Below are 27,512 nucleotides of genomic sequence, written 5' to 3' on the forward strand. Positions count from 1 at the left end.
GGTTCTAAGCTTTTCTCCTTTTTGATTTGTACCTTGTGGACCCCTATGAATAGAGCTTCGGGGTCATAAATAGCTAAAACACATAGCCAGCATGACGCAGCATAAAAGGTCCAGGGGTTTATTCAGTAAAGATGGAAGGCACACACGTGACGTTTATGCCTGGAGCATGCAGGGCACTCAGCCCCCCGGGGCTCGTGTCCTTGCCCTGCTGACACCAGGACCCCAGCCCTGGGTAACAGGGATGTTTCCATTTTGCACCAGCACTAAGTGGAAACAGCACTAAGACTTCCAGATTTGTTCTACTTTTGCTCCTGTGGGACCTTCTACAGAACATAAATATTGGGAGCAATAAAAGAGGAGGTCAGCGGACACAACAGGCGCATCCAGACGCCACCGCGTCCCAGGATGGTCGGGCTCCTGTCACGGGAGGCTCCTGGAACGTGACTCTCTGCGCGGCCTTGCCCGGCCCCCTCTCCTCCAGGTCCACCGTCGTTCACGCCCAAACCCCAAGGAGACGTGTGAGGTGCCCGCCTCGGCTCCAGCCCACGTCCTCCTGGTGCAGACCTGGGTGTGTGGAGGCTGCCCTAGCCGTTTAACCAGGGCTCTCCAGCCCAGCGTGCTAGTTCTGGCCGTAAATTCCCTCAAACCCTCAGTTTCCGACCTTCTGCTTCCGATGAGCTCCCTGTGCCACCCGCCCTCCTCCAAGTGGTGGCCTGGATGTCGCCCTGGAGCCCCTCCTTCTTTGCCTCCTGTCCTCCTCTCTCACCTGGAGGGAGCGGCCCAGACTTTCCTGGGCCTGGTGCCCCAGGCTGAGTCTTGAGCGTCCCTGGGGCTCCGGCCTCTTCCTGTGCTCTTCGGAGTCTAGAGGCGGGTGTGGCCTCTGTAACTTTCCATGACACATTTTGGAGTCCCCAGAATTGAAGTGAAAATTTTGTTACTATGGTAAAACATACATAACATGAAATTTACCATCTTAATTATTTATCAGTGTGCCTTTTGGTCACATTAAGTACGATCACGTGGTCGTCAACGATGACCACCCTCCATCTCTGGAATTTTTTCATCTTCCCAAATCGAAACTGTAGAACTGAATACGTTGGGCCTTGTTTGCATTTCTTGTAAACCAGCTCGATTCTTGCATGAGTCCATCTCCTGCTCCTCTAGGGTCTTCCTCATGCAGCTTAGAGGGAAACGTGAGGGAGCTTCTCCCAGGGGACGAGGGAGGCTTCCTGCTTCTGCTTGCCCGGTCCCGGTTCCGGGTCCTCCCAGGTGTAGGCAGACTGGGGCCCAGAGCAGGGCGGAGGGGGAGGTCTCCCTGGAAACGGGCCGCCACAGGTGGGGGGCCTGCTCTACCGATGCCTCCTGTGGAAACACTCGTGTTTCATTGGAGCATTGGCACTGTGAGCGCCTTCCTACAGGCCTCCCTGAAGTTCTAGCCTCTTCCTCCTCCTGTCCATCCCTGGTCACCCCGCGGGCGTGTCGTGAGGTGACCGTCTTGGTGCTTCATTCTCTAGAAAGACATCGACTTAGGAACATGGGCCACTGGGGAGGGGATACTTTATTTCCATGCAGAGAGTTCCTGGAAGATAATTATACTCGGAGACACCTTTGGTTGAATGACATTTATGTATGTTTTCATTTGGGGTTTCCCTTCAGTTTTTCTTTAAATTGAAGGATAGCTGCTATACGGTCTTATATCAGTTACAGCTGTACAGTATAGTGATCCACAATTTTTAAGGTTATTTATTTTTAAAGGACATTTATTCTTAATTTGTATTTGGAAAATGCAGCCTCCAGGGTCAAGTCACAAAAAGACACCTGTTAAACGACTGACCTTTACAGACCGGAGGCTGGGAATCCCATCCTCGGCGGGTGCAGGCAATTTGCTCCGGCCCTTGGATCTGGAATCCATGGCGACAGGAAAACACCAGCACACGCCTTCCAGACTCCTCACACAGCAGGAAGTCCCCGTCTTCCACTTTGTCCGGGAAGCCACAGGCATCCTCTGGGCCAGGTTGACAGGTACATACAATCAGTACCGGACCCCTTTCTTTGCCCTCCTCTGGGGCTGCATCCCCCGATTGGCCTCCCAAGGGGCTCACGTCAGCAATCTCCTTCCCTCCAGGTGGAACACAGCACGGGCCCCTCTCAGCACTGACCCCCTGCGGCAAAGTCACGCCTCTAACCCTTCCCCAAGTATTGGCCGTGACCAGGCTTCCCCACCCACCCCGAGGAAACCGCTTTAACTGAGGGCGACCACGGTCCTCGCTGAACAAGGCAGGCTGGATCTCAGCCCCTCTCCTCTTCTGACCACAGCGGAGCTCACCGTTGGCCGACCCTCCCGAGGCTGGGACCCGAGACACAGTTGCTCCGCTGGCAGGTGCAGGCCAGTGTGGTCCCCAGGACGGGCCGAGGGGGGCTTTGACTCAGACCCGCGCCTTCCCCACTGAGGAGGTCGTGCCCGGGACCCAGCAGGGCGGGAGGCTCTTTCCTCCCCCCGAGAGGATTTGAAGCATCTTCTCCCAGGAGCTGTGTGACCCCCAGGAGACCCCGTCCTTGACCCTGTAGGGGAGATGCTCCTGGTTCGCGGCTACCTGGAGGAGGAGCCTCCCTCCACGCGCCCAGGTTCATCCCCGGGATGATGTCACACGACTCGAACTCCTGGGGCCATGTCCCGACCCGGAAGGCATCGCGTGGCACGCGGGAGAGGCCGGTGTTGTCACAGATGACGCGGGACAGAGAGTGCCGGCCCAGCTCCTGCCTCTGGGCTTCCGTGAACACCGCCTGGTTCTCCCACCAGAACCTCCAGGAGGACACACGTGAGGACACGTGAGAGCCCAGTCCCTGCCACGCCGACCACTCCTGCCTGCCCTCTGTGCCCACGCCACGCGGCACCGGAGGCCGGGCTCGCCCAGGGGAGGAGGGAGGCTCAGGGGAGGAGGGAGGCCCGGACGGCGCCGGGAGGACCGTTCTTTCTGTTTAGGGACCCACCAACCCGCTCGGCTGCACTGACTGTCCCTGGGTGCAGAGCTGCCCCTACGACAAGAGGGACGGAGGACAGAGCCCAGCCTGCAGGAGGGCTCTGCGCCTGCCCTGCAGGACGTGCCCTGAGGCCCCCTCCCCGCAGGCTCTCCTTGGCCCCATCGCCAGGGAAATTCAGCTTCTGGGAAACTGTCTCACTTTCCTCCCAAGAGGCTGCATCGCTGACAAAGCCCACAGCTGCTGACCCGAAGGCCACAGGGCACTCCTCTCCACCACATAAAGCCCTGCTTCCTGCGCGGGAACGCCATCAGCACCGAACACCCCCTGCGTCCCCGCCTGTCCCAGGCACCTACCGGTCACCGTCCCTCAGGTTCCTCATTTGCTTTCCGATGATGCAGGCAAACAGCGGGCCGGTCCGCGCCCCGGGGAGGACTCTCTCGGCTAAGCCCCCGAGCCACACGTCCATGTTAGCCGGGTGCCCGTACAGGTCCAGGATCTTGTCGGCCACGCTCCCGTTGCTGGTGGTGGCTCTCAGGTCGGCCCGGGTCTCCAGCCTGGACAAGCCGCAGAATTCCCGCCACTCATTGTAACCTGTGCGGGGAGAGGGCCGAGGCTGCCCTACTCGGGATCCGGACGTTCCCCATCCGCCCTGCCAGCTGTGGACCATCGAGACCTGGGGCTCTGGCCACAGGATCCCCGCCTCAAATCCACCTTGCTGCCCCACGGCCTGCAGACCTCCCTGTCGGAATATTCCAGCACGGGCGGCAGGGCCTTATTGAGAGTTTGTTCACAAACCAGCCAGGCATCATGCTTGGGGACAAGGCTGAACCCTACACACCCGAGTGGGTCACACTTTTACCCACTTCTCATCTCTGCTGAGCAGTGAAGCCAGCGCTTACCTGCCATATCAACATTCCCACAGGAGCGGCCAGAGCACAGGCACCAGCACCCCTCATTCCACACAAGCACACACACACAGACACACACACGCACAGACACACACATGCACAAACACACAGACATACAGACACACACACGCAGACACACAGACATACACACACGCACACACACAGACATACACACACACGCACAGACACACAGACGTACAGACACACAGACATACAGACACACGCACAGACATAGAGACACACACGCACACACAGACATACACAGATCACACACACACACACACGCACAGGGAGAGCCACGGAAAGGACCATGTCTGTCTGACTCTGGGCTGCAGCTCCCTCCTGGTCTCTGCCGCTACCAGGACGCCCCCAGCCGCCGGCCGCTGGGGACTCAGCCTCCTCGTCCTCCTCGCTGCTGTCCACCCTGACTGCGCACCCGCCCCTCGGCCGTCTCTGGCTTGCCGGACCGCTGGTTACCCGTCCTCTCCCTCCGCGTCCCACTGCTCTCAGGGCCCGCCTCCTCCAGACCCTCCATCCCTCCTCAAGGCGATGGCGCGTGAACCCTCGCCTTACACGCCATCTGGGTCTGACCAGAAGCTCGCCAAGGCTCCCTGTCATTTCCTCTCTGGTTATGAGCTCTGCCGCCCGTGGTCCTTTTGGCAAGACTGGGTCTCGTTTTATGCTCGGGGCCTCAAACACAGCAGACCCCCGACAGAAGCACCGCATAAACGGGTGGACACAAGGAAATGTGTTAGGACTGGGCCAGTTCCCCACAGGGCGCTGAGGCACCGGGACACAGAACACTGGGGGTGGAGGGCTCGCGTTCAGACTAAACAGAACTAGAGGAAAGGATCCCCTATTTTCCAGTTAGAATGGGAGTGGCTACAGACGCTTTAAAAGCCATTTCTCAGACGTTGGCAGTAGGTCTGAGATACATTAGAACAGCAGCTAATCTGGCAGCTCCCGCAGGAAGGGAACGGGGAGGGCCCACCTGGCAGGCCGTGGTCCCGGCCCCTCTGCAGGTTGATGGATGCCAGGTCCAGGGTCCCCGAGTCCGACAGCACAAAGAGCCTCTCTGTCAGCTCCTCGTTCATCAGCTGGTCCTGCACCTGCAGCTTGGCTGGTGTCGCCAGCAGGCCCCTCATGATGGGGTCCACACCACCTGGAAACAGCACAGAGGAGCGATGTGCTTTCTCAGGTGAGTCTTGGGGAAACAGAACAAGGTCTCAGATCGTAAACTAGGCTGGTTCTGAACAAATGCCGCTCATAATCTCAGGAATTCACCTCCAGGGGTTCCCAAGTTTCCTGGGCCCTTAGGGTGCTGCCTCGTGGTGGATTCGCCCTGTTAGGGCCCCAACGGGCTGGACTGTGATGTGTGTCTGAAGGAAACCAGGATGGAGCCTCAGGGGTGGAGGTTTTGTGCTTGTTTTTCAGTAGCAGAAACGTCAACAGTTGAAGGAGGTGTTTGCTGAGTCTAAAGCCTAGACCAGTGAACAAGCCCCAGCCTGGCTGAGGGAGCCCGGGGCCGCCCCTGGGAATTCTGGGGACTCAGAAACCCCAGAGAAAGCGTCAGATGAACAGGGTCACTTTTCAAACCTCTTTGGATGCATTTATTTTCTCCATGCCCGCTGGTGACCCGAGCACCTCCGGCCAGCGGGCAGGTGACTGCACACCTGGCTCCCCCTCCCAAGCGTGGCCCAGGGTTGCTCACCTTCCTCAAGGAGCCGCCAGGGCCGGAAAAAGGCATCTCGCAGCGGCAGGAGCCCCAGGCGCTCCCGGAAGCGGGCGTCCAGCCGCCGCACCAGCGGGTGGATTGTGGCGTGTCCAAAGCGGAAGGCGGCCGTGGAGAACACGTTGGACACCGTAGGGTCCACGGCGGGGTTGTAGCCCCTGTATGGGCCCACGTGCTGCCCGAAGGCCTCGGGACCCAGGATTTTGGGGATGTAATCCCGCAGGGTGATGATCTGCGGAGAAAGGAGAGTGGGTGGGAGGTGGGGCAGTGGAGCCCCTGGCTGGATGCGGGCTCACAGAGCGAGGCTGGGTTGGGGGGCTTCTTCCCGCACAAGCCTGGGGGTTGCTGCATCTCCAGAGCTGTCACCGGGGGTCATGCCACCTGGGGGCACAGGGAAGCAGGGGAGCAGGTACAGGAACACCACCTATTCCAAATAAGGTCCTGAGCTCTCGGCTTTTACGGGGTTGTGCAGGGCATGTCAGAGATGCCCCCAGACACCCTCCAGGCTATCAAGGGCCTGCTGTAGCGCCCAGATCAGAGACACATGACTAGCAATCACTGGTTTAAAACAAGGCACTGTACCTTCATAACAGCCCTGTGAGACCAGTGGACTTAGTAAGGTTGTTTGATGGACGTAAGTAATTTTTCCAACTTCGCTCCATTATAATTGGCCAACTTGACACTCCACCCAGTATCCTCTGAGTCAAGATGAAAAATATCATAACAAAGCCTTACTTTAACTTGCTAATTTGCAAATCTCATACAGATTGTTTTTCTTTTCATTCTCTCCAAAATATCAAAATACCAAAATCACTGGTGGACACCCATCTGAAAGGGTCACCATGAGGACTACCTGAGTTAGAACCCTCAGAGCGCTTAGAAGGGTCTGGATACCCGGGGAAGGCCCGAGGAGCCGTGCCTGTTACTACTGCGGTCAGCCTCCTCATGGGATAATCACCGCCAGCCCCTGAGCAGACGAGCAGCTCCCACGGGAGCGCCAGGGCCCCAGGGCTTCAGACGGGAGCGGGGTTAATCTCGACGCAGGGCGTCCACCCACAAGGCTCTGAGCACCCAGGCGGGGGGCCCGCCAGACCCCCGCACCCACCCTCGCGGGGCGCCCACGAGGCCCCTGCGCGCACCTGGTGCAGGGCGCCCACCACCTTGCGCGCCTCCTGGTAGGCCGTGTCCGCGCTCCAGTGCGCATTGAGGGCCTTGAGCGCGGCGGCCAGGCGGTTGTGCTCGCGCAGCCACAGCGTGTGCAGGGCCGCCAGGGCGGGGACCTCGCTGGCGCGGCCGTCCCCGGCCAGGAAGCAGGGCCCGCGGGCCCCGGGGGCGCCGGGCCGGGCCACGCAGGCCGGGGGCGCGGGCGGCGGCGCGAAGGGCAGGAAGGCGCGGCCGGCGTCCCGGTAGCGCGCGTTGACGAGCAGCAGCCCCTCGGCGCTGGTCCAGTTCCGCAGCCGCTGCTCCGCGGCCGGGGAGCTGCCGTACACGGTGGACGCGTCCAGGAACGAGGTCAGCGCGTTCATCTGCTGGCGCGGGTTCACCCAGGACACGTTGCCGAGGAAGGCGCCTTGGGTCCCGGAGCCGCAGGTGGGTGACGAGCGGTAAAAGGGTAGACAGGCGGTGCCCGCGGCCGGCGAGGCGTTGGCCTGGAGCTGCGGGAAGGGCGCGGCGGGTCAGCTCGGGCGGGCCCCCTCCTCAGAGACGCTAGGCGCTCCGGGCCGCCCACCTCCCTCCAGCACCGGCCTTCATCTGCCAGCGCCCCAGGGGTCCCGTCCGCTCCTCCGCGGGCCGCCTCCTCCTCCCCCTCCCAGGGTCTGGGCGATTAGACTGGTCGGAATTCACTGATGCAGCCTTGTGGTGGCGCCCACTTCCCCCGGCCCCCCAGGTCTTCTTTTTGGTGTGTTCTGCCTCGCCTGGGGGGCCACCTCTGCGGACGCCAGGGGTACCCCGCCTGCTGGCTCTCCTTGGCCCACCAGGAAGCCCCTCCTCCTGCCTGTCCGGCCTTCCTAGCTCAGGGCACCACATGCGGAATCCTGGCTGCTCAGCCAACGTTTCTGGAATAAACGTGAGTGAGGACCCCAGCCCCAAGCAGTCTCTGTTCCTAGGTAGAAAATGCCCCTTGCCAGCCTCGGAGATATTTTCTTAGGAGAAGTAATTAAAAACCCTACCTGTATGTCTCTTACGTTGCAGGTCGGAGGGAAAACCAGAAAAATATTAACAGACAACAGTTCTGCAATCTCTGTCAAAAGTCCACGGCGCCTGCTCTGAATCTAGCGGTTGTATCCCCAGTGGTTTGTCTGTTAGGCATGCACGTGTGGCCAAGATTCAGGTCAGAGTGTGTTCTCTGCTTCGCTATTTGTGACAGCGTAACAACAGAAGCAAAACTGGAGACAACTCCAGTGCTCATCAGTAAGGAAATTTGGTTAAATAGGTCATAACGCAAACACAGTGGGATAGGGAGGGTCATAACAACCCAGCCTCTGTCCATTTAATGAGACGGAGAGAAGTGTAAGAACTATTGCTAAGTGACCCATACTGGGTTCAGGACGTGCACATAGTAGGACACAAAAAATGTAAGGTATAAGCACACACACACATGTAATGTTATACACATATATGTGCAGATAACTTCTGGCAGGAAACCCAGGAAATTCATAATGGCTGTTACCCCCCGGGGACAGGACCAAAAGTGACTTGTGTCTGAGTTTTGAAGACGGCACCTGTTAGTTTCATAAAAATGAGGAAGTTTAAAAATTCTACCTGTATGGGAAAACACGGGCTTCGGTTCTCACAGGTCCGCTGGCAGTCGGCCCCACCCCCGAAGGCAGCGTGGCTGGCGCTCTGTGGCGTGAAGGCCAGGTCGTGGTCAGCGTACTGTCCCCACGCCATCAGGAGGTCAGAGTACTGGCCGTCCTCCGTCACAGCCTCGTTGGAAACGTGGATGACCTGCCTGGTCACCTCCCGGACCTGGGCGGACAGACCAGCTGTCACGTGTGGGAGGCCGTCCTGTGGGGCCAGGGGAAGCAGACTCCTGGGGTGGGGTTAGCCCGGGGGCTCAGGGATCTGCGCTCATTCACAGGACGCTGGCGCTCCTGGGGCAGGATGGGGTCCCTGGAGGCCCCCCAGCTCTCTTCCCCGACATGCACGGGTGGTGATTTAGGGCCGAGTCGTAGTTTCCTCACTTGTAAATAAACATAAAAATGCTGACCTCTGGGGACTGTCGTGGGGATTAAATTAAGTCACCTAGTGATTAGTGCTGTTTAGTGCTGGACCTAGAGGGCAGGGCCTGGGGCCCAGGGGCAGAGCCCTGAGCCCGGAGGGTTGTTCCCAGGCCTTGAGGCCGGCTGACGTTTGCCTGGCCTGAGTCAGAATTGTTTGGGATCGGTGACTTCCTTTCTCCTTTCCATTTTTTTGTTTCTGAACCAGGACGTCTACAGCTCAGCTGTTATCCTGTGCCCATCCCACCACTGCATTTTGGGGGCAGGCTTGCTTTCCGGTTTCATAGGCCCCAAAAGAGGGGAGTTTTGCCCCAGGAGGGGTCACACCCAGAGCTTCCCCATCCCTGATTCAGATTATTCAGAGGATGAGATTTGGGGTCTGAAAATGGCAAGATTTAGATCAGGTTTGGGATTTTAGTTGATGCTGTAGTGGGCTGAGACTTTGGGGTACCTTGGGATGGGGTAAATGCAGTTTGCGTGTGGAATGGATATGACTTCTGGGGTCAGAGGGTGGGACTGGTAGGCAGGGTAACGGCCCCTGCAGATGTCCATTCCCCCATCCCTGGAGCCTGTGAATACATAGCATGGCAAAGGGGACTTGGCCGACGTGGTCACTTTGAGGACCTCGAGATGGGGGTGAGCCTGGATTCCCAGGGGGTCTGATCTAACCACGTGGGTCCTTAGACTCTGAGACCTTCCTTGACTCAGGGGAGATGTAACTTCAGAGAAGAGGCGCAGAGAAGAGGCTTGGGGAGGGCGGATAAGCTGAGGAATGTGAGTGGCTACCCACTGGTTTGTTTGCTGAAGCGAGCAGTCGAATTGGGGACAAATGATCCATTTTTGGACCCAAGTGATCAGTAGATTAGGTATGAGTTTGTTCGGCAAATGATTTGCCTCTGGGAGTGTGTAGCAGTTATCATCTTTGCCACTTAAATGAGTGAATTAATCAATTATGTGTCTTTGAACGCATCTAGTCTTATACCTATTTGTAAAGAGTCGAAAGCTGGATGAAGCTTAACTCTGTGTTGTTCCAGTCACTGGCTGAGGGGCTCTGATCTGTCAGAGCCAAGTTCCCAAGCTATAAGGGGAGGAGCCCTTCTCCACCCCGCAGGGGCCGGCCCGACTCAGCGAGATCTCATCAAAGCCCGGCTCCCTCCAAGGGGAGGGGAGGTTTGCTCCTTCTGGGAAACCAGTTCCAGCCTCGTTTCAGTGGCACTCACCGGGGGCAGGGGGAACCCGTTGTACAGGAAGTGTGGGTTCCAGCCTCTGGGTTCGCTGATGCCGTCTTCGTAGGAGGGGGGCAGCCACCTGGCCAGGGCTGTGTTGGCGGCTCCCCACCTAGGGTGGTCTCTGTGGAGACAGCGGGGCTCCGTGTTTGAGTCAACGAGGGACGAAGCAGCAGGGCCGACGCAGTGAACTGTCCCCAGTGACGCAGTGGAGCCGGCGTCCCTGGGGTGATTGTAGAGGGTGAAGCCCTCTGTCCAGTGGGGACCACACGCCCCCGTGGTGCTGAGACGCTTCCCGGGCTAAGGGCGCAGGTGGTCTCAAGGGAGCTGGCTCCCAAAGCCCACATGCACGTGCCCTCCCTCCTCAGCACGTGAACCTGTGGTGTCCTGCCCGTCCATGTGTCTCCCACGTTCACTGCCCAGTTTCCCTGCTTGTCCTCTGGAGGCTGTGTGTCACTCGGGAGCTCGCCATGGGCACCTCCGTGGGGCTCCGGACAGAGTCACACCTGAAACCCTGCCGCGCTAAGCGAGCTCCCGTCAAAGCTCCTACAACCACCTGGGCAGGATGCCCTTTCCTGTCACCAGTATTTACCTTTAGAACAAAGTTTCTGCTAGAAAGTGGAATCTTTGGAACTTGCTGAAATGTCCTAAATTCAGAAGTGAGATGGTTGTATTAGTACATTTGTTTGAATCAAAAATAAGTCAAGCTTTTTCTGAAAGTATCAAGTCTCACTTGGTTCACGGATTTAACAGTGAGCACGGACTCAGCCAATTAAGGTCAATGGGAATGTTTTCCATAAACAGACTGATCTGCAGTTTCATTCTGTTGGTCAAAATATATTTTGACAAAAATATAAAGTGCATGATGAGGCAAAGTTATGTCTAATGATATTTTGATTTTACAGACTACTTCTGAGCATGACTTTTGAGTCATGCAGGTGCCTCTAAGTCAAAGGGACCAGTATCAGTAAGAATCAGTGTGTCCCAGAAATGTTTCCAGCAATGAGGAAATGAGAGACAGATGATTGGTAACTAGTCCTCGTGCAAATCACATATAAATAGTAAATATATACGTATGTGATCACATATGTAAATGTATAAAATAAATACGTGACTATGTAACATTTAGAAAATACAAGAATAAAATGCTTAGAGAGCATATGTAAAAGTAAAGGACTATGTAAAAGGAGAAAATAAAATACTTTAATCATAAAATATCCTACATTTAGAAAAAAAACATCAGACAAATTAGAATGGAAGTGTTAGTTCAAAGACAAAAGAAAAAAAGGAGAATTTTTTGTTAGAGAAAAATTTGTTCTGTTTTTTAAAAATGAATTATTTGGGTACAAAATTGTTGTGGTATCCAAGGTCCCTCGGCCTTTATCAACACATCCCTATGGCAATAATAGCCATGGGGGTGTTTGTTTGGTGGTTGCAGAATCTTCCAAAAAGAAAGGAGTGAGGCTGGAGTTTGCAGGTGGACAGGAGACAACTTTGCTGGGTCTTTGAGCTCACGTAGCAAAAGCAATTGAATTGGAAAAGATTGGGATCTAGGCTTTCTAATATTCTTTCCCGCATCTGATGTGTAGACACTCACAACATTTAGGGAGTGAAGTCTACAAGAATCATGGCAAGCTAAAGGGTTTTTAAAACTTTTAAAGTATTTGTAAATATAAATATTGAAGAATTTAGTTGGTTTGTTTTGACACTACATTATTACACCATTTGAGACATAACATCCACCCACCATTCTTCTATAAATGGGACTGGTTTGGATGCTCTGCCCAGAAGTAAAGGAACCATGGGCTGCTGAGAACTTTCTAAGCTCTTGTTTGAGGCAAGAGCCCACAGTTAAGGCAGGGACACCCCAGGGTTCCTGACGCTGGAGAAAAGGGACTTTCTTGCTTCTGTGGCTCACTCCCAGCCCTGCCGCAGTGTCCAGGGGCCACTCAGGAATGATGAGTAGCAGTAGGTGGTGATGGTTACTTTGCACGTCCGAAGGGACAATAAATGGGGATAATTCTAGTTTTAATACTCCGTTGGTCTCCAGCACAACCAAAGGGGCTTAATTTGCAAAACCATATGGGACAGTAGTGCATTTACTCAGCTGCAGTAAGTCAGCTTTAGTACAGTGTTCTGATCTGTTACAGTCGGCTTGTCTTTACTGAAATCCCATAAAGTGCTGCTCTTTCATTCAATTAAGAATAATGAGAATGTTAATTTAACTGCTCAGGGGATTGGTTTTTTTGTTTGCTTGTTTGTTTGTGTTTTTTTCTGATTGACTGTCATGTTTCAGCAGCTCCCGGGACATCACATGGTTTCTGTGACCGTCTCATCCTCTGGTCGGGTCAGAGCCCAGGCAGCTCGGCAGGACCCAGGGACACCTTGTGGGGACCTCGCAGCCACCAGGCGGGGCCCCCTCCAGGCTTCCGGCGTCGCTCTCGGATGCTGCTAGGCTGGAGCAGAATAACCGCGGCGGCCCCAGAGGGTCAGCTTTCACCAGCACGTGCTTCCTTTAGTAGATTTGGATTGACAACCACATTGGAAATGGTCGCAAAGCTGACAACAAGCAGGTGACACGTCTCTGGAGGAGAGTTTCACGAGGGAGACAGGTGTCTGCTCCCCCCGCGGCTCCACGTGACTGGGATTTGCTTGAAACACCAGCTCCTGTCTCTCAGACACCAGGCAGCTGAAAATCTGCTCTGGGGGCTATTTTTATAACAAGTGGATGTGTGAACATTTGAGGTTGGTGTGGGCAGGTTTTGAACTAGCAAGTCTGAGCCTGCAGAGAGAATCGGCCACCTTGGGGTGTGTCTCATTTATAAAACAGTTAGCGAGGCTTCAAGGTGGTATCACTTGAGTTTTCTGAGCAGGTATGTTATGTTTGGGGCAGAAAAAATGTATGAAGTCCCTGCTGGTCCTTTGGATCTAGTTGCTGTAAATACTGTGACACAAGATTCAATCGACATCACGGAAGGAAAGAAAGGGACTGGGTCTCCACCCACAGTTCCCTGGAAGGTGCGTCCCCCAGAGCCCATCAGCAGGGGGCGTTGGCTGCCCCCTCCTTGGCAGGCGGTGGGGCTGACAGCAGAGAGCGGAGCTGGGAGGGGCGCCATGGGCAGAGGAGACCCCTGACCCTGGTCCTGCCGTCCGTGACCCCACATCCACCTGCAAGTACAGTTTCCCCAGAACACGGCACATGGGGCCCTGGGGGCGCCGGGGGCCCAGAGGTGGTTGGGGTCACCTGGAATGTTTGGGGGTTGCCTGAATGGACTGACCTTCTGGAAAGAGCGATCAGAGTATGAGACGGCCTGAGTCGGTGGCTGAGAGTGGACAGCAAATACACAGAAAAAGAAATGGAAGAAAGTTGGGATGACCTCAGGGACCCCTGAAGGTTTATGATTAGCCTCGCTGGTGAAAGTGGTACCTGGCTGCCAGGGAGCTGAAGACCTTTAAAATCTGTGTCTTATTAAAGATACACACAGAAGTATTGGAAACATGGGCGTAAGGAAGAGGCTTGACCAGTTCTTAATATAATGAAGTCAATATTGTACACTTCCTTTAATGAAACCTCAAACAATCTATGGAGACTCTGCCCTGATGGCACCTGTCATGTTCAAATACAATTTACAGGTGAGACCGAGGGCACTGAGGAATTACCTGTTGTTGCAGGCGCCCGTAATGAGCCTGTACTTGTTTGCCAGGCAGGTGTTTGGACATCTGGGGGGAAGCATGTAGGGCTGGCATCCGGACAGGTTTGCAATCGTTTTCAGTAGATCTTCTGATAAAACATCTAAGGAACAAACACCAAAGCTTCAGCCCTCGATTGTAATAACCTACCTGACGGGGTAAATGTTCTAATGTGATCGTTATTCACTCAGAAACCTCCTCATTCTTTGCGGGAAGCCCTTCCTTCTCCTTGAAATCAATCCTCTGTCATTGAACCCCCTTGAGTGTCCTCGTTGCTCGTAATGTGGGGTTTAAAATTTATTTTTGCTTTGCGATCTTTCAGAAAAGCAATTCTGAGAGCTCTGACCCCAGAGGTAAGCACTTCTCAGAGGCATCCGCAGCCTCGCTTGTGGAATCTCCAGCGTTTGCCATGCTGCTCGGCTGAGGCTGGGGGCCCACGCCCTGACCTCAGAAGACGGTGAATGCCTGGCCTTTATCATCCCCGCAAACCCTACCTCAGTCAAGTTTCCTAACAGTATCCATGTGTCCATCTACAAAACCCTTCTTTTTTCCTTCATGTTGATGTTTGGTTCCTTCTCATAAATCTTTCTAGGTTAGGGCCCCAGGAAACAGTCTCTTATTTTTTGCCAGTTTTGTTGCTGTTTATTTGACAAATCAAAGCAAGGACCACTTTCTTGTCTGTTGGTAGAAGGAATCACTGGTTACTCTCCAAGATGGTTTGTATAAATCTTCAAAGATAATGCCATAAAACTGGCCAGATCCCGCTGAAATCAAGACAGAAAAACACTGGAAGACACACATCCCATTTTCAAACTAGAGAGAAACAAAGCTAGCTTAATTAATGTTCACTGAACAACCTCTATGGAATGACTGTATGTGGACAGTTAAATGAAGCTTAGACGACAATTTTTATTTAGTCGATAGAGAAATACACATTCCTTAACAAGGTGAGGCTTCGTACCAGGAAACGCTCAAGCACATGCGAGAGTCTAACAGACAAAGTCCATGAGAAGAACCACAGTGGGACTTCCCTGGTGGCGCAGTGGTTAAGAATCTACCTGCCAATGCAGGGGACATGGGTTTGAGCCCTGGTCCAGGAAGATCCCACATGCCGCGGAGCAACTGAGCCCGTGAACCACAACTACTGAGCCTGCATGCCACAACTACTAAGCTAGCGTGCCTAGAGCCCGTGCTTCACAACAAGAGAAGCCACCGCAATGAGAAGCCCGCGCACCACAACAAAGAGTAGTCCCTGCTCGCTGCAACTAGAGAAAGCCTGTGCGCAGCAACGAAGACCCAATGCAGCCATAAATAAATAAATTTATTTAAAAAAAAAGAACCATGATCATAGCTATGTTAATACAAAACCAATGTCAGGAAACATCCCTAGGGGAGGGGTGCCAACATTTGATTGTAGATGCTGTTTGGTGACGAACTGATGGGGAAACATTTGGATCCTTCCACTTTTACTAATTCTGAAATTTCTAGATTGGCTATGCTGATAGTGGAAATAATAGAAAACATCCTAGACTAAGGGGTTCTTCAGTTCTGCACCACAGCCTGGCCCAAACCCATCAGCCAAATACACCCACAGACCTGGGCAATGGCCTTGCAACACTACACCGTGAACCCGAGGCCGGCAGGACCGCTGACTGCAGTCACCGCTACCGGAGTCCCAGCTGCACCGAGACAGGATCACAGACCAACAGTCCTTAGAGACAGTTTTCAACTGCTTCAATAAAAACATTTCAAATGGATCTTTGGTTGCTATAAAGTTGATTAAACTTAACTTCTAAGTTTAGTATCTGAGAATTCAGGTTAATCCCGATTTAGCTGAGTCTGTCTTATTCTAAAAACTAAGTAAATCAGTATTAAACTAATCTACAGCTAATTGGGAGGAAAAACTCAGAGACCAAGTAGCTCATGGCACCACATTGAAAGAAGTCTCCATAAGTTCATTAAAAATAATCTTGTTTTTTAATTCCTCATCATTGGACTTAGAAATGTGCCTATGATCGAAATCACTTTCACTCAGTATCTTAACATCAGCAGAGCCTTTGATGGGATGCAGCTCGCCCCTCGTGTTTGCTGGTTTGCCTGTGGCCAGCCGAGTGGACGGCCAGTGTGGCTGCCCCATTTAGGGAGGAGCACGTTGGCTCCCAGAGGCCTGAGCAGGGCCCCGAGGCAGTTTTCTCAGGAGAAGTGGGGCTGCTGTCCTCGTCTCCCTGGAACACGCTGCGTCCCACAGAAGTGAGTTTCCCCCAGGTTTTAACCAGGTCGGTCGGGGCCTTGGAAGTATCCCTCAATCATTTCATACCACAGAGCGGGACACTTAGATTACCGAGCTGCTTCTCCAAACCCGATCTGAACAGCAGAGAAGCAGTGATTTCCCGGACTAACAAAACCAAACTCCTGAGCCTCTTAAAGAACCGCTCCTTTGTCCTGTGAATGAGTGGGCATCGCGCCCTGCGGGGACCCCCAGCCCCTGCACAGCCCTGCCCGGCCCTGACCCCCCGTCCCCCGGGTGCTCACCTGTGGGCGGCCCGGACGGTGAAGACCCTCGGTGAGCCCTCCTCTTCGCCTCCTGCACCGACACCTCCATGATGTCTGCCGCCCGGGACGCGGCGCGGCTGGTGGGCTCAGGGAGTTTGGAAAAAGACAGAAGCTGTGACGGAGAAATGATTTCTCTTTTGTGGAGGTTTCTGGGCACAAAGCGGAGATGTAAAGTCAATTATTCTTTTATGGTGTTTGGTGATTACTTACTAATCAATCACACGCACCTTTACGTAGTACCTGCCAGGCAACAGGCAGGTAGGGATTCAAGGACCCCGTCCACAAGGCCCGCGGGATTTAGTGAAGGGATGGGACCCAAGTGTAGACAGTCTGCCAGTGTTGAAAGGTGAAGAGAACGAGCAATGTTTGTCTTTTACAAACTTGCAGAGCCGAGTCATTTGATCCTCATAGCAGCTGTGTGAGATCAACCTTCTCATCAAAGTCCAGTTAGTCAATGGGTTTGCTAACTTTGCCTGTACATTTACCACACATTGCCATGAAAACTAAATTAAGTTGGTTTCAGAACACTTTTTGACAATGGCTCATCTGTGTATGTTTGCCGCTGATTCATTCTTCTTGGTCACTTTGTAATATACTTTAAATTTTTGTTGAGATAAGGTCGTCTCACTGTTTATGTTGACAGTTTTTCTAGCTTATTGTGCAATACTGATTTTTAGTGTTATTTAAGGATATTTTAAGTGCTAATTAATGTTTCACTGAGAATATTACTGTGGATAAATAAATTGATTTTGAAACTTGAAAAAAACAGCCCAGTTAGACGTGAGGGTTCCAGCTGATGGATGGGGCTCTGAGAGCCAGCAAGCAGCCTGTCCTGGTCCCGTAGCAGATGTGCTGAGGCTGCGACCCTGCTGTGTCCGTGCTGCCAGTCACGCATCTCACGGCACAGCTGAGCAGGTGACGGAGCCGCTGGCGGCAAGAACTGCAAGTCCTGCCGCGGGTGCCCCTCACCCTCCCTTCCCTCTGTCCTCTCACGAGGGTCCCCGGCCTTTGGGATTCCAGCAGCTCCCACCACAGGGGACCCACCTGCCCACCAGCATCTCAGGGCCCGGGGACCCCTGGAGGGGCAGGACCCAGGTGGCCTGTGCAGGAAGCTGCCGTCACCTGGTGGCCCCTGCAGGGTTGCACCACCGAGGCCCCAGGAGCCCGTGTGAGAACCAGCTCTAAGCCTAACCTGAGAGCCGTCGGGGCGGAGCTCAGGGGCAGGACACCCCCTACCACTGCCCTTAGGTTTCTGGTTCACAGCCCTGAGGTCTTGGGGAAATGGCCCAGCTGTGCTCCAGTCGTTCTGCCAGCTCCGAGCAAGTGGATCCTTCACACATTCCCCTTGTTACTGACAACCTGGAATGTGTGGAGCCCACTGACGGAGGTGACGTGCAAGTGCCGGCTGAGTACCGACCCAGATTACTCCATATCTTCAGTTATTGCTCATCAAAGAGCAGGAGACCAACGCTAGGTGGGCCCATTTTACAGATGAGGAAGGCGGAGCACCAGGATGACAGCCTGTGACTGATGGAGACCACGTTGAGAATTGAAGATCCTACACACACGGCACGCTAGACCCCAGCCAGTGTGTGTATAAACGTACACAATAGAGAACTTAACGTGGGAGCGTGTTGGATTTGCCAGCGTGTTTTCCAAAGGTACTGTGAGGCCGTGAACTTTGAGGGGCAGAGCTTTTCCTTACAAGCTCCCATGGGAACCAGGTTCAGAGACCCCAGGCTCCGGGCTCAGAGACAAATGAGGCCGTTGCTCAGGGCTGCCCACCCGTGTTGGCGTCTGTTTCCACACCCTGGACGCCGCGGTAGACATGGTATTGGCCCCCGAAGACGTCCCAGTCCTGATTCTGAGGCCTGTGAACCTGTTCGTTTCTACAGCAAAGGGAGTTCAGTTGCAGGTGGAATCAAGGCTGCTACTCAGCTGATCATAAAAGGGGATCTTGTCCTGGATGATCCAGGTGGACCCAGGGTAGCGCAGGGGAAGGTGACAGTGGAGGGAGCTCGGAGACATGGATGTGACGGCTCCAAGACGGAGGAAGGGGCCGGGAGCCAAGGGATGCAGGTGGCCTCTGGGACGTGGAAAAGGCAGGAAACGGATTTGTTCCTGAAGTTCCAGGAAGAACACGGTTCTGCTGACACCGTGGTTTTGGGCCCGTGAGATACGTGTTGGACTTCAACCCGCAGGACGGTAAGGTAATAAATGGCGTTGTTGTAGCCACTGAGTTTGTGGTGATCTGTTATGGCGGCAGCGCCCGTGGGCTCTGGTCCTGCAGAGGAAGCCGGGTCTTTCTGGGAGGACAGGAAGCCTGGCCTTTACCGGAAGGAGTCCTTAACCGCGCGTCGGACAGTGAACAAAACTCTGTCTTCCAAGGCTGTTCACTGTGTAGACACCCTTGGAGAGCCGTCTGGAGAGAGGCAGCCAGGGCCCCTTCTCAGGAGAGCTGGTGTGTTAGAAAACAGACAGGATCTTCCTGGGCCACCGCCCACCAGCCCCCGGGCCCTTCCGCAGGCCGTGGTGGCCAGAGCCCCGGGGCAGCAGGAGGGCCTGTGCCGGCCTGGAACTCAGCTCCCTGGTTTTTTTTGTTTTGTTTTGTTTTGTTTTACATCTTTATTGGAGTATAATTGCTTAACAATGGTGTGTTAGTTTCTGCTTTATAACAAAGTGAATCAGTCATACATATACATCTGTTCCCATATCCCCTCCCTCTTGCGTCTCCCTCCCACCCTCCCTATCCCACCCCTCCAGGTGGTCACAAAGCACCAAGCTGATCTCCCTGTGCTCTGCGGCTGCTTCCCACTATCTATCTACCTTACGTTTGGTAGTGTATATATGTCCATGCCTCTCTTTCGCTTTGTCACAGCTTACCCTTCCCCCTCCCCATATCCTCAAGTCCATTCTCTAGTGGGTCTGTGTCTTTATTCCTGTCTTACCCCTAGGTCTCAGTGGGGACAGCCTAATTTCCAGGTTTCTAGTGTTTTTCTTCTGCTGTTACTAAAATCCACTGTGCAGCACAGTCAGCGAGTAGCCTTTGTTTCAACATTTACATTTGAAACGAAGCCCCCAGGCCACAGACTTTGCAAACGGTCAGTTCCCCCTCGGGAGAAAGCAGATCATGGACGGTGCAGCCCTTCACTGCAGGGGGGTCCGAGGAGGCTCAGTGCCTTCTCTCCATGGGGGTTGTCAGTAGCTCTTCCCCTTTTTCATGGATAGTTGATATCACAGTCGTGGACACACTAACAGAGTCACACTTCAAGAGAAGATTTCTTCTTTCTTTCCCCTTTGGTTCAAGTTTTTATAAAATAAGCAAAACTTAGTTGCAGCCAATATGGACAATAGGGCCTTTTCTGGTGGAATAATAGAAATTTGAAGTAAACCAACCTCTGTCTTGTGATATTTTGTATCTTGAGACCTTAAATAATTATTAGTCAGCTTCCAGCAAAATAACACACTTGTGAAGATAAAACCTGCTTTTTACTTTCTTGTGTGTTTGTCGTGTTTGCTTTACAAATATCTAATGTGAGACTATAATATTCTTAATATTGATGCCACTTTTATATTTAAAATGAAGGTGTTTCTTAATAATTTAAAAGGAATGTGGGGGGGCTTCCCTGGTGGCACAGTGGTTGACAGTCCGCCTGCCGATGCAGGGGACACGGGTTCGTGCCCCGGTCCGGGAGGATCCTGCATGCCGCAGAGCGGCTGGGCCCATGAGCCATGGCCGTTGAGCCTGCGCATCCGGAGCCTGTGCTCCGCAACGGGAGAGGCCACGGCAGTGAGAGGCCTGCGTACCACAAAAAAAAAAAAAAGGAAATGGGGGGGCAGATTTAATTCCTAGGTAAGGTTACAGCTGTGTCCCAGAGCCCGGACCCTGGTGCCGTGTGTCTGGACCTCTCCTGCCCCCTGGCTCTGAGGCCAGTTCTGCAGGAGCCAGGCTCCCTCATCTGTCTTTTGAACCAGGATATATTGAACCCTGGCTGCATCGCTGCCCTTTGCTCTGTTTTGCTAGAGAGAGAATTTGAATACGGGTTCTCTCGGTTGTTTGCATGTGACCCCAGAAATGAGAATAAGCTCACGTGAATCTCAGCCCCTAATCTGTAAGGTGGAGGAAACTGTGAAGAAGACGATGGGCAAATCCGCTAAGCCCCAGGAGCTGGTGCACCTCCTTCCCACCCCCGGGGCGGTACCTTCTCATCGTGGAGTAGACGGCCTCGTCCACCAGCAGCTTGCTCGCCTCCACGATGCCCCTGACTCGACACTCCTCCGTCTCTCCTACGAACGAAGCATCACACCATCAAACACAGAGTTCGCAAACTCCCCGCCACGTGCAGCTGGATGTAGTGACAACCACGCGGCGTCTGGGCCCCTCCTCCGTGGGGTCCTGGGTCCATTTCCCCATCTTAAGTGAGTGTTGGTTCCTCGCTGGCAGAGACCCTGGGGATGGGGTGGGGAGGGACCCAGCACCATCCTTACGCGGGCAGCCCAGCCATTCTTACTTCTCACTTGCCGGAGCCACCTCCAGGGATTCTGAATAACTTCTTTTCTGAGAGTTTTAGTTACATAAACCAGTGGTATAGGAAGTTTATAATAATAGTTGGCTATTTTAACTTGTGCATTTAAGAGAAGATAAACTACTCCAGTACACCAGCAGTTTGCAGTGAAAAGACCCTTATGTTTTATTTTAGTTTTTACTGCCTGGCATGTTTAACAAGTTCTGTGGTGTGAATGTTTCCGTTTCCCCAGAATTCGTACGTTGACCTCCTAGCACTCAACGGAACAGCGTCAGGAGGAGGGGCTTTGGGAGGTGATGAGGTCCTGAGGCTGGAGCCCCCATGATGGGGTGCCTGCCCTCGTATGAGGGGCCCATGAGCTCCCGCCCCTTCCTCCAGGCAAGGACACAGTGAGAAGACCCCATCTGTGAACCAGGAGAAGGGTCCTCACCAGAATCTGAAGGTGCTGGAGCCTTGATCGGGGACTTCCGGCCTCCAGACTGAGAGAAGCAGAGGTCTGTTGTTTATAAGCCCCCCAGTCCATGGTTCTGTGATCGCAGCCCGAATGGACTAAGACAATAATCTAAGATTCCATCTTGGGGTTAAAATGTGAGGTTCCAAATGAATATTATAAAGTAGGCGACTCCTTCCAATAACGCACACAAGTAACTTCTGTTACTAAATTACCTGTTGCATAATCAATACTTCATCAGAGGAAATGCATTCATTTCTAAGAATAAATAGAATATCAGAATGTTCTTGAACATTACACATCTAAATAGAAAGAAAGCTATTTTTAAAATGGTAAATTTCCGTATCTTTAGAATTACGTAGGCATAGTGTATTCCAGAAAATTTATTAAATTCCTGAGCAAATTTAGGAGGATTAAGTTACCGGATAGATTTTGTCCTAAAAGTTAACGGAAGATTTTGTTGCAAGAAGAAGTAAAGGGGCTCGAAACTGTAAGAAAAGTTCGGGGGGATTCAGACAGCAGGTTGCTGGGAGGCGGAGACCTTGTCAGAGTCCATCCTGCATCCAGGAGCCCAGCGTGGGGTCCCGCCCCCGGTGGACCCACAAAGGCACCTTGAAGGACGGTCGGGTTTCGCCTGCAGCCCCTCAGTGTCCTTCCCCAGCCATCAGCGCACATTCCACAACGTGACTCCCTCTGGTCCCTTCTCTGTGCCCCCTCTGCTCCTCCAACCCCGGGCTGGCTGAGGGCACACGGGGCGGAAGCGGCCTCAGCTCACCCGGGTCCAGGCCACCACGGCCATGGGTTCCTGCCGTGGGGTCTGAGCACACGGCGGGCGTGTGGCACAGGAAGCAGGGGAGTCAGGGGGACCCCAGAGGGGCCACCAGCCTGGGGCTGCAGAGCCCGCAGGAGAGGCCGGCCTTTTCAGGGACCCCTGCCCTGGGGCTGGAGGGGATTCCACTCAGCTCTCAGGACTGGGAGCCCCACGAAATCTCAGGGTTTAAGGCCCTGTGACCTTCATGTATTTCCTTTCGTTCCCGTCCAAACCCTCCATCCACATTTTCGTTTCTGAGGTCAGCCTGGCCCTGCGTTGGCCGAATGCACTGAGCCCCCCGCCTCTTAAGTCTCCTGCAATGAGATCAACTGCTGGCTCTTCGCAGGCACTTGGCAGTTATTTGAGAACGGATTCAGTAAAAAGAAAAATGTGTATCTGTCACCAGTGTCTTTGGAATTAACAGTTGCTAGAGAGATACTTCCTTTTCTTGACAATATTAATGTTGTCATTTAAGCGTAATCGATCATATTTGACTTATTCTCCAGTATCCTTCCTTACTATGAAATAGTTTACCGAGTTCCTAAAGATAGTGTTACAGGCTTGCAGATTATTATCTCTTCAGATATTGCATAAGAAATATATTTTTGTGCTGAAAATTCCCCATAAAATTGTAGTTCTCATCTTGAATTGTCTCCAGTCTCTGCCGGTAGCGGGCAGATGTGACCCGTTTCATTTCCTCTTCACCGTGTGGGGTGGGGTGTCAGGCTCATCTCCCTCCCTGGCTCTTCAATCACCTCCTTCAGCTGCTGTTGAGCAACCACAGGGGCACGGGGTGGCGTCCAGAGATGCAGCATCCGACCGTAGGATCACAGACTGGGAGATCCGCAACCTAACCTCTTCTTTTCAGATCTGAAAACTAAATTAGAGGGAGTTTCCTGATTCATCTGATCTGGAGACATCAGCCTTCTGAAGGTGGGTACCACCAGCGGGGGTGTGCTGCCCCTAGAAGGTCCCCTCGTACATGGTCATCCCATACGGAAAGAGCTGGAATTCAGGAAGCCGTTATGCAACAAAACACTACAGGCCAGAAAGAAGGAAGTCACTTATTTCCAGAGAGTGACTACTAAAAAACAAGGCAAAGGCTTCCCTGGTGGCGCAGTGGTTGAGAGTCCGCCTGCCGATGCAGGGGACACGGGTGCGTGCCCCGGTCCGGGAAGATCCCACATGCCGTGGAGCGGCTGGGCCCATGAGCCATGGCCGCTGAGCCTGTGCGTCCGGAGCCTGTGCTCCACAGCAGGAGAGGCCACAGCAGTGAGAAGCCCACATACCGCAAAAAAACAAACAAACAAGGCAAGAGTGCTGGACTCTTCCTCTCTGAGCTGTACTCTTGATGAACTCCGAGGATGTGGTTTTGCTCTGAGCTCTGTGTTTAGTCCTGACTTTAAGGATACCTGTTTGCTGAAACCCAATGAACTGGAATAAGTCTGCCAACTTTCCTTGTTAAACAGATTCACTCATCAGGCTGGCTTCCCAAATCCCCCATCTGCAGCAATGCCTCTGCTGCCTCTTGTTCATTTGCATCTGATTCTCTTGTAACAGCTATGACGTGTTGGAACATTTGCCACACAGATGATTGCACTTAAATCTAGAGTTTGCACGAACAGGAGAAATGAACCCCAGTCCGTGTGGTGATGAACTCACGTGGTTTCCATGATAAACGCTCTATTCGGAGTTTTTGAGAGAGGACTTGAACTCCTGCTGTGCAAACCTGCCTACAGTTCACAAACTGATGCGACACCTAAGGATAGTTGTTCCTGAGTGTTTATCAGCCAGATTCAAACGTGTGTGTTGGTTCCACGCACAGACCTGGGAGGTGACAGTGAGCATGGCCACAGCTCCGCCATCTCTGAGACCCTTGGGGCCTCTACTTTCTAAGCTGTGAACGGGTGACTGGACCCCATGGGCAGGAGCAGCCCACAGAGAAGACACCCCACCCCAAGGGGCTCCCCACTGGCAAGTGGAGATGGTCGTCTGTGGTCCAGCCCGGACCTGGTCCTCATGCCCAGTGCCCCCAGCTGGCTCTGAACAGGCAAGAGGGAGCAATCCGACAGCTCGTGTCACAAAGTCTGTGAACACAAGTGATATAAACCCAAACTCAGACAAAAAGTCTGGTGAGATCGTCATTGAAATTTTGGCTACGGAGAAATATGACTGATAAAAGTTATGTTTCAAAGAAAGTTCAACACTTTTATATATAAAATAGATAACCAACAAAGACCTACTGTATATAACACAGGGAACTATACTCAGTATTTTGTAATAAACTGTAAGGGGAAAGAATCTGAAAAAGTAGTGTATATGTATAACTAAATCACTTTGCTGTACCTGAAACTAACACGATATTGTAAATCAGCTATTCTTCAATTATAAATGAATAAATAAATAAATAAATAAGAAAGTTAACCAGTGCGCAATTATTTTGTTTAAAATGACCATTGGCTTGTCAACTGGGGAAAAAAAATCATTGTATTAAAGGCTGTGAAAGTGAAACACTGTAAGACTAAGGATATTTTCTAAATAATTAATTTACAAAGTAAACAAGTAATTAGCCAGCTTCAGAATATTCTAATGAACAATAAATTAGGCTCCAAATTGCAGCATTTTTATCAGCTGCTATACTGTGCATTATTTATATATATACTGAAAGTTTGAGGAAAAAAAAAACCTCTTAGAGATGGGGAAACAATAAAAAATTGCTCTAGCAAAGTTGTAGATATACCTTTCCCAATTTTTAAAAAATATATGATTTCTAAAACTAAAAACCCTAGTGTGCAGATATATTTATATTCTGTTGAATGGCTCTTACTCATGACACCTTTGTCACTATGGTTTTGTAGAACCAGGACCGTAGTAAATATGAAATGCAATGACTAATTCACAAAGCATTTGCTGCACCCCTTTGCTGAGATGGGTTTACTGGGCTGGGAAGGGGGGGACCACACTGCTTGAGGATATTTTAGATGGAATTGGTTTTTGTTTTTTTCTAGTTCGTATTGTCCAGGCACGATGCACTCAGTACTTTAGACGGAGCATCTCAGTGATACTCACAAATAGAACTGTGGTGGAGAATCTTCCAGTTTTCTCCACTTTACAGACAAGAAAGTGGCCCAGTCAGTAGTGGGTGGGGACAGAGCCTTACCTCAGCCTCCTCACAGCCTCAACGGCCAGGCCATTTTCTTAAGGAGCATTTGGGTCTGCAAAGGACTTTGGTGCAACTGTTCGCGTGACCCCGAGGCCTCCGTGTTCGGTGAAACTGGAGACTCCGTGGATCTCAGCAGGAGACAACCTGGGGTGACGTGGCTGCGTGGACTCATCATGCCTGGAGGGCGATCAAGGGGCCTGGGGCTCGGGGAAGGGGCCAGGGGAGCAGAATGTCCAGCTCTGAAGAGCCCAGAGGGGCGAGCCTGCCCGGGGGGCCCGTGTTGCAGAGGCTGGTGATCAGAGAGCATCCTCGAAATGCCCTCCGATACCCTGCTCCAGTCACATCCCTCCTCCGTGTTTGGGACCTTTTTTTCCTTTTTTTTTCAAAACAGAGCAGAGTTTGAGCTGTGATGATTTCAACCACAGCATAGCTATACATTTCTTAACTGAATTTGACATTGTAGCACCCTGATTCCAGAAAATACAACACAGAAGTGATTTAATGAAAAATGACTTTGTGATACAGGAACAAACAACTACTCCCAAAGAAATGTTTTTCAAACATATGAGTAGGTAAACATGGAAATTTTCTATTGTGTAATCATAGGAAAATCAGTTATTTTTCAGAAAGAATTGTATTCTAATCCTTCTAAACTCAAGAATTATTGTTATTTTCTTGGAAAGTGAAAGAAACACTGAAGAGGTCTTACCTGATTCTGGAGAACCCACGATGCTTCCTGTTCTGGTCGCTGGGAGCAATAACTTTATGATTTCAGAAGACCGTAATTTATTGTTACTCACCCCAAAAGAGGTCCTTGTGTCTCAGGATGAAGGAGAAGACAGCTCCGGCACAGGCCACAGCCAGCGTGGTGCCCAGGATGGCCCGAGCCCCCATCCTGAAGAGGAATTGAGGGCATCAGGCGGTCAAGGTCACGGTCAACTCCTCAGCTAGAGTCCCTGTCGACGACTCTCCACGCACTAGTCCCTGCAAGGCGGCTGCTCTCAGAAGCTTGGGTCTGAGCTCTGGGAGGTTCTGACCCACATGTCTGCGGTGTGGACAGGCCTTACCTGCCCAACTATTTGAAAAGAGATCCCTCCTCTTGGGCAGCTGTTGTCAGCAGAATAGCTCAGTGACAACCTGTTTTAATTCATGGTGATGCCTAATGCTGTAAAACTTCTGGGAATAATCACAGGGAATAAAACAAATCTATTTCCCATAACACATCTCTGTAGAATTTTAAAAAATGAATAATACAAGGAATTTAGCTTTTAGAAAAGAGGTATATAAAATTTCTAAATGCATGTGGGATTTCCTACAACATTCTTTTCCCTGCTTATAAACTGATTTCAGAATTATGGAGCTGTTAAGACAAAGCAAAAATTCCAAATCAATCATTTCTATTTTCCCAATTTTTCTTTTCCTAGCCTTGGATGTTCTGCTGCTATTTTGGTGCCACGAACTTTGTTAAACGGGGTGGGGCTGACGGGGCATCCTGAGTGGAGCACGTGTCAGGGCCTGCTGACCTGTGAACCGACCTGGCTGCACCTGCCGGCCGCGCTCTCTGCACTGAGGTCGCAGGAAACCTAACAGTCGTCAGCCCCGCGGCTCTGCTCAGTCAGCCTCCCAGATGTGCCCTGAGCCCACATAACAGCCTCCCTTGAACTGCTTTACAAGTTTCAGTGATGGATTTCTCTCAGAAAAAGGAAAGCCAAAAAGTTTCACAGCCAGACCCTCTCCTCCGCTCAGCCAAGAGGTAGGTGTGCAGGACAGGTGACCCTGGACGTGCCCAGCTGCCCAGGGCCTGGCCTCCCACCTATAAAGAGGCTCCAGGCTCCACTCCCCGCCCACATCACCGGGCTGGATTGGCTCCCGTTCCTGGGTTGGCTGGACGTTTACCTCTGTGTTTGCACAGAAGGCCGTGTGCTGGCCAGGTGTGGCCTCACCTGGGTCCATGTGAGGTTGAGCCTCTGGCCCTGGAATGAGGAAGAAAGGGAAAGAATGCGTAAGTGTCGGGAAAGAAGAAACCAAGTACAACCGGCCCCTCGTGACGCTCGCACTGTCCTCTCTCTTGCTTCTCTGAGCTAAACACCTTATGAAAAAGAGCACGTTCATCTTCAGAGGCAGCGTGAGGAGCCCTGCCGATGCCCCGCATCCCGTCTCTGAGAGGGGGTGAGGCACGTCTTCTGGTCTGTAGAGAGTGTGGGGTCTCTGCACCTCTCCACTTCCCGTCTGAGTCTTGGGTTTCTTCT

The 27,512-nt window shown here is 52.4% G+C and overlaps 1 protein-coding gene across 1 annotated transcript in view; it reads right to left on the reverse strand.

Moving 5' to 3' along the window:
* TPO (thyroid peroxidase) overlaps positions 1-26,157 on the reverse strand; it is a gene marked incomplete at both ends in the record, with an annotated part of 35,873 nt that extends 9,716 nt beyond the window's left edge. Inside the window, 12 exons of the mRNA XM_081253912.1 lie at positions 1,835-2,005; positions 2,595-2,803; positions 3,336-3,573; positions 4,882-5,052; positions 5,602-5,854; positions 6,762-7,277; positions 8,386-8,592; positions 10,064-10,193; positions 13,730-13,862; positions 16,292-16,461; positions 20,515-20,599; positions 26,064-26,157. Of these exons, the coding sequence (XP_081110038.1) occupies positions 1,835-2,005; positions 2,595-2,803; positions 3,336-3,573; positions 4,882-5,052; positions 5,602-5,854; positions 6,762-7,277; positions 8,386-8,592; positions 10,064-10,193; positions 13,730-13,862; positions 16,292-16,461; positions 20,515-20,599; positions 26,064-26,157 (2,377 nt within the window). The remainder of the gene's footprint in view (positions 1-1,834; positions 2,006-2,594; positions 2,804-3,335; positions 3,574-4,881; positions 5,053-5,601; positions 5,855-6,761; positions 7,278-8,385; positions 8,593-10,063; positions 10,194-13,729; positions 13,863-16,291; positions 16,462-20,514; positions 20,600-26,063) is intronic.
* Between the last annotated feature and the right edge of the window lie 1,355 nt (positions 26,158-27,512).

The sequence above is a fragment of the Mesoplodon bidens genome, assembly GCF_964165515.1.
Source record: "Mesoplodon bidens genome assembly, chromosome: 14".
NCBI classification, from domain to species: domain Eukaryota; kingdom Metazoa; phylum Chordata; class Mammalia; order Artiodactyla; family Ziphiidae; genus Mesoplodon; species Mesoplodon bidens.